Source organism: Lichenostomus cassidix, chromosome 13 (assembly GCF_008360975.1).
Source record: "Lichenostomus cassidix isolate B80296 chromosome 13, HeHo_3.0, whole genome shotgun sequence".
Classification (NCBI taxonomy): domain Eukaryota; kingdom Metazoa; phylum Chordata; class Aves; order Passeriformes; family Meliphagidae; genus Lichenostomus; species Lichenostomus cassidix.
Window position 1 is genome coordinate 18,688,479 of NC_139494.1, and position 15,291 is coordinate 18,703,769.

The following is a 15,291-nucleotide window of genomic DNA, read 5'->3' on the forward strand; positions in this document are numbered from 1 at the left end:
CAGGAACTGCACCCTGCTGCCAACTAGGGGGTGACTCTTTGTCTCCATCATGTGGTGAAACCCAGGAACTGCACCCTGCTGCCAACTAGGGGGTGACTCATTGTCTCCATTATGTGGTGAAACCTAGGAACTGCACCATACCAACATTATGGGATTAGCTCAGTGTCTCCCTCCTGTGGACTACTCCGGGCACTGCACCTGCCGGCATTATTCGATCACCTCAGTGTCTCCATCCTGTGGCGAAATCCAGGAACTGCACCTGCCGCAATTCAGTCTTCCAAGAGGTGTTGAAACAAACACTATTGTGTTCTACTGCACGGTGCTCACCTATTACAAAAAAACTGAAGCACGCTGACCTCCCTGGCCACTCCCAGCTTGTTTTACCCCCACTTTTTTCCAAAAAGCTGCCGCAGAGTTCCTTGTGGCCTTCTCAGAGCTGATGTTTATTTTATTTAAAGAGCCACAAGAGGCATCTCTGCTTACACTATGTACCACAAACAGCCATTCTTCAGATCCTCCTCCTTCACCTTACATGAGAAGCTTGACTGCAGGCTGGGGCTTACTAGCAGCAAAGCAGTTAAATATACAGAGAGAGCTTTTGAAAACTTTTCTGGAGTTTGAGGATTGCCCGTGTTTAATCACTGATTTTTCACTCATTATGGTGATAGTGAAAGCTGGGAGGAAAACCACTCCTGGCTGGTTTCAGTTGCCAACACAAATACATAATTTTTTTTCCCTTGAAAGCAAATAAAAGCCCATTTCTAGGCTAATTTTAGCTTATTTTAAAAGCCTATTTTAGCCAAATTTTACACAGAATCAGAGAATTGGTTTGGCTGCAAAAGGCCAATAAAATCATGGAGTCCAACCATTCCTCCAGCACTGCCAAGGCCACCACTACCCCCTGTCCCCAGGTGCCACATCCACATAGCTGTTAAATCCTGCCAGGGATGGGGACTCTACCATGGCCTGTGCCAGGACTGGACAGCCCTTTGGGGGAAGAAATTTCCCTAATATCCTCCCTGGCACAACTTGAGGCCATTTCCTTTGTCCTTTGCTAACACACCATCCAACACTGATGTGCTCCTCTGAGGTTTCCCCAGCTGAGCCGCATTTTACCCCATGAAGTGAAAGCCCACAAGCTTCCTCACCTGAAGAGCGCAGATTAAATTCCTCTGAGGAATCAGTCCGGGGAACCAAGGGAAGACTGAATGTTTGTATCCCTACTTCTTCACGATGCTGCATAGTCACCATGGCACAGAGCCGTGACAAAGGCAAGGCCCCTTTGGGAACCAGCTGGTCTCTGACATTTGGGTAATAATACCTGGTAAGACACAAAAAAACAGCCTTAGCATTTCCCTCACAACTGCACAGAAGTCAACTTTAATTTGAGTGTCTTTATACCCTAATTAGTGTCCCCAGCTAAGGGAGAAACTCAAGTAAATGTATTTCATTTATTTCATTTCATAAATGATATGAAATTTCATAAATTAAATGTATTTCATTTATTTCATACATGTGTCAAGCATTTAAACACTACTTTTAGATTGTTATGCTGATTAAAAGATGGAAGAAAGCAAACTAAGAACTTTCTAAGTAAATTATAAAAAGAAAGGATTCATTAGGACTCTCGGTGGGGAAAAAGACTCACGGCTTAAGTGCAGATACTCATCACCAAATGCTGATGAGCTTACTTTTTTTTTCTCCTATTATAAAATGATATTACGGAATATCCATCCCAGAGCTGCAGATTTTTCAGGATCACATCTATCTCTACCTGTATTGCTGTGCTATCTACAAAGAATAGGATAGTGTTCTGTACCTGCACCAGACTTCAAACTGGATTCCTCCTCCTGCTGCTCCTGGTGCCATAAATGCACTGACCAGGAGCCTCTGGACTGGGACATCAGCAGGAACCAACAGGGAATGATGATGCTCATCATTAAAGATGGGATCAGGGACACACAGAGTGGTAGCTGTTCGAAATGACTTTAAAGTGATGCCTGTGAATTGAGCAGACTTGGTTAAAAATAGTTGCAATTGTGGCTTTCAACCTTTTTCGGCTTGCAATCCTTCAGGAGGCAGGACCCATAGACAGGAAACAAAATCCTCTAGGAGAAAGCTCTTCTGAGCTTCAGTTCAAAGCTTTTACAAGCAATCCATGCAGCCCCACGACCCTGTGAGCCACAGGCTGGGAACTTCTGCTAAAAAGACACTACAAAAATCCCACAGGACTTACTGTGGAACAATGGACTGTCATTTTTCAGTGGGAATAGATGTTAGTGCTTCAAAACACTCAACACTGTGTTCTTTCCTACCATTGCAAATATTTAAATACTCTTTTATAATCTGATAAATGGTGTGTTTAGATTGGATATCGGGAAGAAATTCTTCCCCTTGAGGGTGGCTCTGGCACAGATTGCCCAGAGAAGCTGTGGCTGCCCCATCTCTGGAAGTGTCCAGGGCCAGGTTGGATGAGGCTAGGAGCAACCTGGGATAGGGGAAGGTGTCCCTGGGGGACAGGCAGGGTGGCACTCGATGGGCTTTAAGGTCCCTTCCCACCCAAACCATTCTATGTCAATCCTAGTGATCTAAACTAAGCAACTCTTCTCTTGGTGTATCCATGAAAATCACAGAATTGTTGAGGTTGGAAAATCCCTCTAAGGTCACCAAGCCCAACTGTTAACCCAGCACTGCCAAGGCCACCAGTAATTCATGTACCCAAGTGCCATATCCAAACACTTTCTGAACATTTACAGGGATGGCGACTCCACCATTGGCCTGGGTAGCTGTGTCAGAGCTTGATAACTCTTTTGATGAAGATATTTTCCTTAATATCCAACTGTGACGTAGCCTAAGCCAAATTTTCCAAAGAAAACAAGCACTGGCTGCATGAAAGCTCAGGAAAAAAAGCCCCATCTTACTTAGGCAGAGAGAACATGACTAAACAATATTTAATTAAAGAAGCAATGCTCTAAATAAGGGAAAATGATGAAACAAACTTACCATCATGCAATCCAAGTCCTTGCAGTGCACCACAACCAGGCTCTTGAACTGGGAAATAGTACTGGATGTAGCAGTCAGCCTCTCCCCACACCGTGGACTGTAAGGGTGTGAGTCCCTTCACACTCTCCACATGGATCTCAAACACATGCTCCATCAGCTCTCCCCCTTTTGGGCCTACCTGCTAACAAAAAAAGGGAAGCCACACGGAAAGGATGACTTTAGGAGACTGGGAACATTTCAACAAGCTGCCCAGGGAAGTGGAGGTTTTTAAAAGCCATGTGGGTGTAACATTTGGTGACATGGTTTAATGGTGGCCTTGGCAGAGCTGGGTTAGTGGCTGGACTCGATGAGCATAGAGGTCTTTTCCAACCTAAACAATGACATGTGATCAGGAGCTAAGAAGCATGAAATGGGGGGCAGAACAATTACCTGCCATTTTCCTCCTAAAAGTTTACAGAAACATAGAAAGCCTGAAAGAAATTTTTTTTTGTTGCAAAGCATATAAAAAGCATAAAAGTTCCCACCTATCCAACTTAAAGGTTGGCAAAACCTCTCCAATAAGACTGTGAGAACTGAGATTTTCTGTATTTTTCCTGGGTTTTTTTTTTTTTTACTGGACTTGTGAAGATAGAAGCAGTGGATATGCAAGGCAATTGAAAGGGCAATAATGTCAGGACTGGTGAGAAAATGCTGGTAAAAAAAGCGTATAAAGAATATAACTCTGTGCAGAATATGTAGAATATGACAAAATTTGCTACAGCATCAAGAGATTGAGGATCACTCGCCTGTTAATGAACCCACCGGTAAAACCCTTTCCACATGTCCTTAACAGCGAGACTCAAGATTTACTGAACAATAAATACCATTGCGGGTTTTGTAGGAGGATGGTCCAGAGAGTGGGGAGGACGTTGTGTGACAGGAGGTACCATTCCTTCTTCAGTTTTCAGCCTTTGCAGTGCCACTATTTGAGCAGCTGATCCCACTGCCAGGATGACCCTCAGGCTCCCGTTTGTGCTGCCGGTGGAAACATCAACCACAGGCATGTGGCCATCCACAGACACCACGGGGTACTGAGCCTGCAGGAGCAGCTGGGAAACCCTGGGATCTCTGCAAAACAAAAACAAAACAAACAAAAAAGCCTCAGCGTCAGAATGAGCATCTGAGTAGGAACACGAGCACACAGAACTCATTTTAGACAGGGTTTTCAATGCTGATAAAAAACAATCCATCTCCATTCCTCTGAAATTTGTCTCAATTACATCCAGTCTTCACAGAGCAGAGATCCATGAGCTGCTGAGTACAAGAGGCCATTTTCAGCAATGACAAAGGACACCTTCCCAAAACCTAACAGGGCCTTAGCTATGAGCCACCCTAGAGATCTGTGAGTGAGGGGAAGAATGGGAACAAGACTCCCATTAACACCCTGTAGCCACGCTATACTTTTAGGAGGCAGTTATGTGCCTTTGGGGATGGAAGAAAAGAAGGAACAGCGACAACCTCCCAGAATGATCGAAAAATTTCCAATAATACACTGGAGTTATTCAAGGCCAGGTTGGATGGAGCTTGGAGCAATCTGGTTTAGTGGAAGGTGTCCCTGCCCAGTGCAGGGAGTGGGACTGGAAGGGCTTTAAGGTTCCTCCCAAGCCAAACCGTTCGGTGATTCTAAGACATACACAAGTAAATTACAGCGGATTACTAAAAAATTATACAAATGACACAGTAATAACTAACAAAGCAGTGGCCATTCAGCTCCAGCACTGTCTGATTTCCACTTGTCATTAGGTCTGACCAAAATAAAAGGAATTAATCCTTTGCATTAGGAAGAATCTCCTCTGTCCAGTATTTCCACTAATTTAAACTGTTTTAAGCAGGTATATTACTTAACTGAACAAGAAGCCAATAGATTAAAACCAAAAAGAACAAAGAACTCCAGAGAATCCCAATAGATAAGAACACAAAACATGAAGGTTTTGGAGGTTATTTGACATCTGGGCTGTGCAAACTGACAGCATCCCTATGGGATCTCTGCAGAACTTAATTAGGAGCAAACCCAATCAGTCACAGTCTTGGAAAATCACCGACGGAAAGCCACACTTCATTTTCCTGTGTAGTCACTTTGATTTCTTCTGGTTTTAGTCTGTCCCAGGACCACAAGTTAAGCAGCCACCAACCCTGATGCAGCACAGTGACTTCATTTCTCACACTCCATCTGTACTTCTGGACAAGGACAGTGTAACTCACACGCTGCTCACTGCGGGAAAGAGCTATAGGAAGCTTGGCAGGGCAAAAATGCCTTTTGCTATAAAGTGTAACTAAGAACCCTCCCACACAACCCCACACGCCATCCCTGACTTCTTTCTCTGAGTTAGGATATTGCCCAACCCAAAATATGTGGGGAAAAGAAAAAGTTTACTTGAACGAGATGTAAAACTGATGCAGAGGGAGTTTCACTAATCCCAGCAATTTGTCACAGCCAGGGCTTCCCAGCTTGTTCCACGCTTCAATAATCATCACATTGTTCTTCAGCCGCTCCAAGTGTCTGGAAGTCAATGCAAAAGGCATCACCTGAAAGCGTTAAAGCAGAATTAGTACACAGAATACACTGGAAAATATTGGCTAAGTACAGAGCATTCTGGTAAGTCTACTTTATCCCAGTCTACAGAATTGTGCTTTTTAGAGACAGAAGTTCAAAATTCAATGTGCATTGGACAGAGGCAAGCAGAAATGTTTCTCCATGTATACAGGTAACTTGACTATGAAATGTGTTTGTCAGTGAGGAATACCATGCTTCAATCAGTGTGAAATGGAGAATGGGAGACTTGCCTGAGAAAAATTAAAGGCAGGCTGCGCTGTGCCCCAGACGACAGTGGATCTCGTTGCCTCCTCAATGCTGAGCAGTTTGCAGTTTAAATACACATTACAAGAAGTGGGGAGCCCAGAGCCTTCAGCAATAAAATCCTTTCCATCAGGCACCATCAACAGCACATGCAGCAACAACCCATCCTCCTCGGCTGGGGCTCTGTGTGCCACCCCATCCCGGGCTGTGGGGGCTGGCACGGTGTGTGGTGGCTGTGCTGTGTCCCTGCTGCCTGCTCCTGGCTCCTGGCAGTCCTCAGGGCTTCTTGTGGTGCACACAGTGCTTTCTGCATTCCCACTTGTCCTGCTGGGCTCCTGCAGTTTCAGCTGGGGATGTCTCTTGGCATGAGCTGGGGCCGTGGCTGACCTGGCAGCGGTGCAGGCAGAGTCTTTGCTCTTGGCCACAAGCTCCAGGGACACCTGCAGGACAAGGCAGAACAGGCTGGTCAGATGTGCCTCATCCAAAACCAAGGGCTGCAACAGAAACTCAGGGAAAACAGCACACCTTTGGCTCGAGAACTCACCCTAAGGCATACGCCGGTTACCAGCCACAGCTTTTGCTGTAAAATAAACTACATGTGACTCGACGAAATAAAGTCCAGAACGGAGTGCAAAACCACACAATTACAGATGAATCATTGAATGGTCTGGGTTGGAAGGGACCTTAAAGCTCACCCCATTCTTAACCCTTCACCTGCTCAGAACTGTCAAATCTCTCAAACTGTTAATGCTTCTCAATCAGAAGCTGCAAACCGGTAAAAACTTTGGCTGGAGAAAGTAATTCCTGAAGTGACAAGGACAAGGAACACAAGGCCTCCTTGGCAGGAGAGACCTCAGCTCATGTCACATGTGAAGCAGAAGCCAAAGCTCCAAGCCCTGAATATGTGCCACTCAAATTTGCCTGTAGAGTGGTTTCTGTATTCAAGTCCTAGCTTATTGACAACATCCCTGGACATGCAGGAGTTTCAAAATATTTCTCCAAACCCCTAAGCAATAAAAAAGATTCATGTTATTTTATACTAGTCTTGCAAAGCTTTGTATCTGAGAAATGGCAAATTAAACAAAGAGAGAAAAGAGGAGTTAAAAATAAGAGTGTGCAGCCAAAGTGTGTAACAACTCAAGTTTGAGCTGGTAAAACACATACCTGTAACGGTCCAACTTGTGTGTGATCTCCTTCTTTACCCACAGGTATTTCCCAGCTAACACTGAGCAGCTCAGCCTCAATCACCCTGCGGAGCTGAAGCACTGCCGAGCCAATGGCCACGGGCTGAGGGCAGGCAAAGAATTCATTTTTGCAAGATTTCTATCAGGTTTAAAGAACTTTTGTGAAATAAAAGCTTTCTGGGAAGCCATGAGCAGCCACACACCCTCCCCACTCCTACATTGGTTGTACCAACAGGGATTTGGGAAATCTCCTTTACTTCCAATTTCAAGTCTCACTAGAACATCAGTAAAACAAATTTTCCCAGAACACACTGTAAACAATTCCAGATTAATGCAAAATTTGAATAGCCTAGTAAAATCCTAAATCCTAGTAAAACTTCCATACTGAAAGATGCTATTTATTCCCCCGTTAAAAGAAAGGCAGACAACCTTGGTGTTGATTAAAATAACCTAAACTGAGTTAATCCCTCTCACCATCTTCATCACAGGCAGATGGTTGTGCAAATAACCTTACCGGATAGAAATGTACTTTTTTCCCCCCAAAATGCACAAGTTACACCAGTTTTTCACAGCTCACATGACTCCCCTTACACAGGGCAGGGTAAGGATATAAACTGCATCCACATGAACTCATTCTACACTACTGAAGGAGCCGTGTTCTCATTGAAGGATAATGTTTATAATTGATCCAATATGCTCAAATAGCAAGAGATCACTCTCAAGGATGCGGGAAGGACAAGGGGGTTTTTTTTGCCAGCCAGTCTCAAACTCAGAAAATCCTTTATGCAGCCACAGGAGTGATCCTGTGGGTCCCTCAGAATATTCAGTGATTCTGTGAAGACTGAACTGCGATCAGTTCAACTATCTACATGTAATATCATTTCCCTTGCCAATATCTGGTTGTCTGCGCTTCCGTAGGAAATGGAAATGCAAACAATTTCTTTGCTTTTCAATACACAAAGTAGGAACATCTTCTAGTAAGTACCTTTTTCTGTGTGCTTTTCCTCACGTAGATTTTAAAAGCCAGGTCAGAGCCCCACCAGTGCTCTATCATTGTTCCTCCGAACCGCACCTGGAACACAGAGTGCTGTTGGAATTTCACCACTGGAAGGAAGAGTGGAGCAACAAATATCCAAAATTACCTGATAGAAATAAATGTTCTCCTGGAGAATGCTCTGTTACACACACACAATCATTTAATTCTGCATTATGTATTAACATCAAGGCCCAAGTAAACTGGTTTTCATTTTCCAAGGCCAGGAAATAGCAGGAGGCCAGCAGGACAAAATTAAGATTATAAATTAATTAAAAAATAGCTAATAAAAAGAATTTAAAAATCAATACATTATTAGATAAATTAATATAATTTTAAATTGTAACAGCATTTAAAGACTTAGGGTGACACCAAGTCTCTACCATTCTAGCATGCAGTAAGACTTGCCCTTCTTCAGTGAGAGAACTCTGTCTCATATTAAATAACATAGTTCAAGACAGTTCTTGAGAGAGTCAAAGCTGAGCTGCAAGAAAGATCACAGCTTTAGGAGAGAAGGAATAGCTGCAAGAAGAGATGGACTGAATTGGCATTCAGTCTGGGACAGAGTACAAATCCAGTAAGAGCATTCACAGTGGACAAGGAAGTAGTCTTGTGATGACAAAAAAGCAGGTTACACAAAGAAATTTCCAACCGGATGCCAAGCACTCCTCCACCTTGTCTGGGATGGCTATGGAATTTTTCCCATTAGCCATCTTTAATAAATGAGATAAAAGCTCTCAGGAAGGATAATGCTACAGTGGATTGACTTGATGTCTTCCTCAAATTATTTTCAGCCCAACCTATTTTGGTAGGTTCCACAGAGCTGAACTCTACACAAGGCAGAGGGCAGCAGGATGGGTTAGTTTTGGACTACAATGTTGCATTACAGAAGTTCAGAAGGAGCAGATGTTTTCTCTGGTCACAAACGACCAGCGAAGAATTTACAAGAGAACTCAAAGTCTCCCAAATGCCACTCAGAAAGATGCAAAGCCAACGACTGACCGTATGGGAGAGGCTTTTGAAAGTCACCCTGGCATTCCAGTTTCTGCAAAGACTGGGCAGAGGATCTTGCTCATCCAGCATTCTCTTCTCAGTGGGAACAGAAACAGAAATTGTTCCCAGGGATACAAACACTGGTGACTCTCAGTACAGAGATTAATGTCTGCTGATCTGAGCACAGGACTCTGGATCCTTGGATCCAGCAGATTATCTGAGCTATTGGAGATACTACATGACATACATCAACATCTGGAAAATTATTTATTTGAGCTGTAAGTATCTCTGGTATTTCTAAAAGTACATGATAATTCTCCTACTATTGCAGAAAGAATATTGGCTTTATGTTCAAAGGAAGGAATGGGCTTACTAACTTGTTCTTTCCCTAGGAAAAGAAATTTGAAAATTCCAGCATGAATACTTCTTGAAAGAAAAAAAGAATTAAAAAATCACTTGGCTTCCTTCTCCCTGAGAGGACCATTCCCCTATCTGCAGCATGGCAACTCTAGGGGCAGAGGTGCCACGAATCATACTGTGATTTTCAGGCAATGCATGGAAACACACGGAAAACACTACTGAATAATTTCTAAGAGATGGAGTCAACGAAACTAAATCTAAGGGCGGGGAGGGAAATAATGCTCTTACCATCATCAGTGATTTTACTTGAAGCTCCTCGAACTGCTTCTGTTGTTACGGAGACTTGTCCTTTATCATCCTTGGAGACTCCCACAGGAAAGTGGTACTCCACAAAGAAGGTACTGCCAATAAAAAAGTGAAAGGGTGATCACAATCCATCAAGAATCTGACAGCAGTCACAAAACTGAACACAGCAGGCAAATTTCAGATTCACAGTTTACTGTAATGCTATTTATTTTAGGATAATTGAAATACCTATTCTGTGAATTCCTTCCACAGATTATATACATGCCAGATCCTCCTCCAATAAACCCCCTTCTGTTTTCAGTGTTCCGTCAGGCACAAAATACATTTGCACCTCCCCAAAACCCTGGGAAAGGCACAGCCCGAAGTGAGCCCACAGCAGGATAAATTAGTCACATCTCTAACTTTCCCAAGTTAATGGGATACAGTGTCCTGAGAGGAGCAGAGAAATGGGAAAGCCTCAGAAGAGCTTGGGACGTACCCAAAACCGAATAAATAACTATAAACACTACACTCGATCTTAGCCAAACGGCCGAGCGGCGATGACAATCTCCTTCCCCCACTCCCGGCGGCACCCCGCTCGACAAACACACACCTCGCTGTCTCCCCCGCGCCGCCCCGCACCTCCTTTCCAGCAATTTAGAGACTCTTTCCCGCTGTTCCCGCACTGCCAGCACATGTTTCTGAAGCACTGACCCGAAATCACGGCGGTGCTCCGGTTCTCTAATATGCATCACCCCGCCGCTCCGGCCGGCCGCGCGGGAAGCTCGTGAGGCGCTGGGAGCTCCGGGAGAAGCGGAAAGGCTCGGGAGCTGCAGGAGATTTTTCATGGATTCTCCGCGCGGCCAGCGGGGCCGGACAGGCCGGCAGAGGCACGGCGAAGGTGCCGCGCTCGGGCTTTTGGCCGCTCGGACCATGCGGTTGGATTTGCCGAGCCGGGGCCGAGAGGAGCTGCGGGGATTTGTGTGGGGAAAAATGGAAAAAAGGTCTTTTTTCGGGGACTCAGGAAAGGCTTGAAACCCCATTTCCCCCCGCGCCCCCCGCGCACCGAGGCCTAAACTCTGCAAATCCCCCAGTAAAGCTCTCAAGATGCCATTCGCGCCGCTAAGGAATCGAGTTTGCCTGACCGACCTTCATCCGCCATGATGCCGCCGATCGCTGCGCGCAGTGATCTAATTTGCATGGCCGGACCTCTTTTCCCCAGACGCCATTCATGCGGGATTGTGCATTAATTTGCATGACCCCGCCCCTTTACAGAGACTGCAACTCGTGCCGCGTTTCGGCTAGTTTGCATAACTCCGCCCATTTTCCCCAAGAGGCCGTTCGCGCATGAGGTAATCTAAATTAGCATAACCCCGCCCCTTTCTCCCAAGATGCCGTTCGCGCATGAGGTAATCTAAATTAGCATAACCCCGCCCCTTTCTCCCACGAAGCCACTCCCTCTCGGCGTTCTCTCATTTGCATAACCACTCCTGCCCCCCAAACCCCGCCCATGCCCTTCTAATTTGCATATTCCCTCATGAGGCGCGGCTCGGGCCAACGCCGCTCTGCCGGGCAGGTTCGGGACGGGGCGGATCGGGGATTTCTTGCCCCTTTTTGAGGCTTTTCGGGGGCAGCAGAGGGACCCTCGGGGCTGCGGTAAGAGCAGGGGAGGGGGGAAATCCCGGGGAGGACGCGGGGAACGCGCGAAAATCCCCCAAAATTGTCACATCGCCCCCAAAATTCCTGAGGAAACCGGGGAAGGTCGGGAGGGGCTTTAGGGAATTTTCCGGCTTTGGGGACTCCGGGATCTCCTAGGTCACCCCAGGACCTCCCAGCCGCTGCCGAAGCGGCTGTGATGAAGCTCTGCACCTTTTTTACTTTACAAATAAACAAAATCGGTGTTTTTAAAAAGAATTGAGATTTTTATTTGCATCGTAGAAATATCCGCGGTCAAAGAGCTGCAAAAAGAAAGCCGTGCGGCTCCCCCGCCCCGCTGCTCACCTCCTTCACGTGTTTATGTGGCAAAACTGCCCCAAATCCCCTCCCAGATTCATTTAAATGACATTAATGTCCTCCATTACCCTGATATAAATCGGAAACCCCCTCAGAAAGCGGCGAGATCCCCGAGTTTAACCCAAATAGCACGCAAAAGCACGGGGGAAGCGCCGCCATTTCGCCGCACCCTGCGAGGAGAAGGGAGGAGAGAATCACAGCCGCCCGAGCTTTGGCAGCTTCTCAGGGGTCCGGAGAGCTGCGGTTTACCCTTAAGTGCGGATAATCACGTTTACTCGGGTTTAAATGTGTTTTTAACCGACCAGAGGTCCCCGGCGGGGTGCACCGTTCCCGGAGGCACCGCAATACCCGTACCACGCGCGGAGCGGAGGGAGCAAGCTCCGGATCCGACTCCCGAGCCCAAAAATCCTGTAATATAAAGTCCTCCCATCGAGGACGTATCAGATATTAAACTGATAAGAATAGATACTACACTTGATCTTAGCCAAAAAGGCGAGGAACGATACACAGGGAATTCCAAAGGCGGTCCCCAGCCGCTCTCGCCCCTGACTCGCCCACCGCCCTCGCGTTGTTCCCGAGCTCCTCCCACGCTGCATTCCGCGCTCCCCTGCCCGCGCCTCACAAGCACAGAGCCCTGGAAGCCCGCAAATCTCACAGCCACCCTTCCGAGCAGCCCGTTTGTGCTGTGACTGTTGAATCCGCACAGCCCCACCCCTGGCTCTCCCTCCCGTCCGCATTCGGGTTCCGCCCCGGCAAAGAGGCGCCGGGGGAGGCGCCGGGGGAGGCGCCGGGGGAGGCGCCGGGGGAGGCGCCGGGGGAGGCGCCGGGGGAGGCGCGGGGGGAGGCGCCGGGGGAGGCGCCGGGGGAGGCGCCGGGGGAGGCGCCGGGGGAGGCGCCGGGGGAGGCGCCGGGGGAGGCGCCGGGGGAGGCGCCGGGGGAGGCGCCGGGGGAGGCGCCGGGGGAGGCGCCGGGGGCGGCGCCGGGGGCGGCGCGGGGGGGGGCGCCGGGGGAGGCGCCGGGGGAGGCGCCGGGGGAGGCGCCGGGGGAGGCGCCGGGGGAGGCGCCGGGGGAGGCGCCGGGGGAGGCGCCGGGGGAGGCGCCGGGGGAGGCGCCGGGGGAGGCGCCGGGGGAGGCGCCGGGGGAGGCGCCGGGGGAGGCACTGCGGCCACAGGGGCGGGCGGGAGCGGAGCCGCAGCCGGTGGTACGGCTTGTGTCCCTGCGGGCAGCGGCAGCGTGTCTGTGAATCGTCCCCAAAGCCGCCTGCCTCCCCGCGCCCCGCTGAGTCTGCTCGGGTGTCCCAGCGGGGTCCTGTCAGGGACAGATCACCTTTGCTTTTTCTAAGGTCTGTGATGAATAGTTTAGAAAAGTGGCAGTGAGATTTTTCGTAATTGTAATTTATTTGCGTTTGAAGTGTGAAGCGTGTGTCATTGTTTTGTGCTTTTTAGCAGTTTCCATGCGAGGATAAATGCGGTGGAAGACGGCAAATGAAGCCAAGAGGCTGGAATAGGATGCTTGAGGCCCATGACAAGCACAGGTCAGAAAATAATTAAAACCCCAGGTTATAAAAATACCAAAGTAAAAGCCCAAAGGGTATTGTGAGCTGCTAGACCGTGCTCAGAGAAATCCCAAACACCTGTCCCGTTTTCCTATTGTCAGTTGAACATGCAAAAATCTAAGAGTTGCCCCAAGGATCCTGTCAGTGGGAGGTGGTCATGGGATAACCTGTTTTTGAAGGCATTTTCCACACCCTTAAAAGTGTGGCTAGGCGTAGCGTTCGGTACGAGCCGGGCTGCAGTTGCATTCCAAAAAGCGTGTTCTTCGGTCACTAAAATTTCTGGGTTTTTGGTGGGTTTTCCTGAAAAATGCCTTGTATCCCTCTGAGCTTTGCTTTGCAAAGCACTGAACGATTTTTATGGTTCTGCAGGGACCTCTGCCTGGAATGTCCTGGGTGTCCCGGTTCAGCTGCCTAGGGTGGCATGAAGGTGGTGCTGAAGATACTGGATAAATTTTGGCTGCAGGAGCTGCCAGCAAGCAGGCTCTTCAGAGCCAGAGCTTCCCAGGATGGCAAGACTGTCATTGTGGCAGTCCCGAAAGCAGTATCCAATGTGACTAGTTGCAGAGCTCTATAAAACAAGTGTGACATTTCTTACAGTTTTGGGCCCAGTGGGTCTAAGGTGGCTTTTATTAAACCGGAGAGCTGGATTTTTTAGTCCTGCTGAGAGAGTTCAGCATCACCTTATTAAGCAAGGAAAAACTGCGTGGTAAGTGCAGGCTGATGCGATTTATTTTTGCTTATTACTCCCCATGATTCCTTTAATAAATAAACTCCTAATGAAAAGTGTGAATGTGTTAATTATTTCTCTGTTTGATCAGCAATAGAATGCATTAGTAAACATTTGTGGGAGAGGCATGGGGAGCAGCAGAAGGGAGAAGGGTGTGGGAGACAGAGCCCGGTCCCAAGGCGGGTTGCTGGCGGTGGCATAGGAGGGGATGTCAGAGAAATACAGGTAAATGTGTACAGGGTGCAGAGCCCCAGGGTAGTGCCTCCGCTGGGGGAGTGAGAGCGTGTCCAGGACAGGTGGGGTATGGAGCGGCGAGCCCTAACCGGCATGGGGGGTGAACCCATGTGACACGGGCAGTGTCCTGGCTACCGTGTGAATTGTCACCACACAAGGTTAGTGGAGCCAAAGGTCACCCCAGGAGAGGTGCAGCCCCCAGTCCCTATTGCCGAGTCCCACCACAGGCTTACAAAACCAGGATTTGGGCTCCAGAGCTGACAGGTGTCGTGTTGTCCAGGGCAGCACTCGGCACCACGGGGCTGTAGGGGGCTGTGGAGAGGGTGGGGGGCCGTGGCCCGTTAGCTGAAAGGAAGGATGAGTGAGAGGTATTGAGGGCAGTGGGTGATGCAGCCCCCTGCATCCCAGAGTGCCATTGAAAGCTCCCCCTTTCACGGTGTGCCTAAGAACATCTGCCGTGTAATCTTGTGCCTGCAGGAGGAATTTTTGGCAGAGCAGCTGTGTGTAACCCCAAGGTGAACCTGTATCCCATACGGGCCTAGGTAGGATCTGGGCTGGTGACAGCCGTGGTGTAGTTGCCTATGGTCCCCCAGAACCCAGATTTGAGGTCAGAATTTGCAATTTTTGTAATGTAAGAAGGGGTAGCACCAAAGGCAGAAGTTTTTAAAAGTTCAAAGTGTGTCTGTTCAGCATTGAAATGGATACATACTTGATTAGGAGAGTTTTTTAATGTATTTTGTTAGATTTTCCAGACATGGGGAATTTCTTTGAAGGCACAGAATTTCATTTATTTAGTGTATTGTTCGTATGAATACCCGGAGGTTTTCTACAGCTACAGAGCGGCATCTCGCGTCTGGATTTTGTTCCACGGTGAGCCAGAGGGAGAAGCAGCACTTCCCAAATTCTTCTGGAGCAGTGGTAATTGCAGTCCTTTAAACATGCATTAAAAAGGCAACATGTGAAATGGGAAGAGCAATTAGGAAAAGAGGAAAAAGAAATGTTGAGCTAGGGAGGTGTTGCCATTTTTCTGTTGTTCCTTTGAGACAATGATCTTGTAAAATCTTCCTT

At 47.9% G+C, this 15,291-nt stretch overlaps 1 protein-coding gene and 1 non-coding gene across 2 annotated transcripts; both read right to left on the reverse strand.

Annotated features, from left to right (window-relative positions):
• Positions 1 to 2,828: 2,828 nt before the first annotated feature.
• LOC146431474 (C2 domain-containing protein 3-like) lies at positions 2,829 to 15,069 on the reverse strand. Its single transcript, XM_085074167.1, has 9 exons — positions 15,039 to 15,069; positions 14,457 to 14,568; positions 9,698 to 9,810; positions 8,009 to 8,127; positions 5,827 to 6,279; positions 5,417 to 5,568; positions 3,867 to 4,110; positions 3,004 to 3,181; positions 2,829 to 2,851 (listed from the first exon to the last, which is right to left on the reverse strand). The coding sequence occupies exons 1-9, from the start codon at positions 15,067 to 15,069 to the stop codon at positions 2,829 to 2,831; spliced, it is 1,425 nt and encodes a 474-aa protein (XP_084930293.1).
• LOC146431475 (U2 spliceosomal RNA) lies at positions 12,022 to 12,211 on the reverse strand. The gene has a single exon (XR_014855014.1). It is a non-coding gene; the product is annotated as a U2 spliceosomal RNA (small nuclear RNA).
• Positions 15,070 to 15,291: the final 222 nt, after the last annotated feature.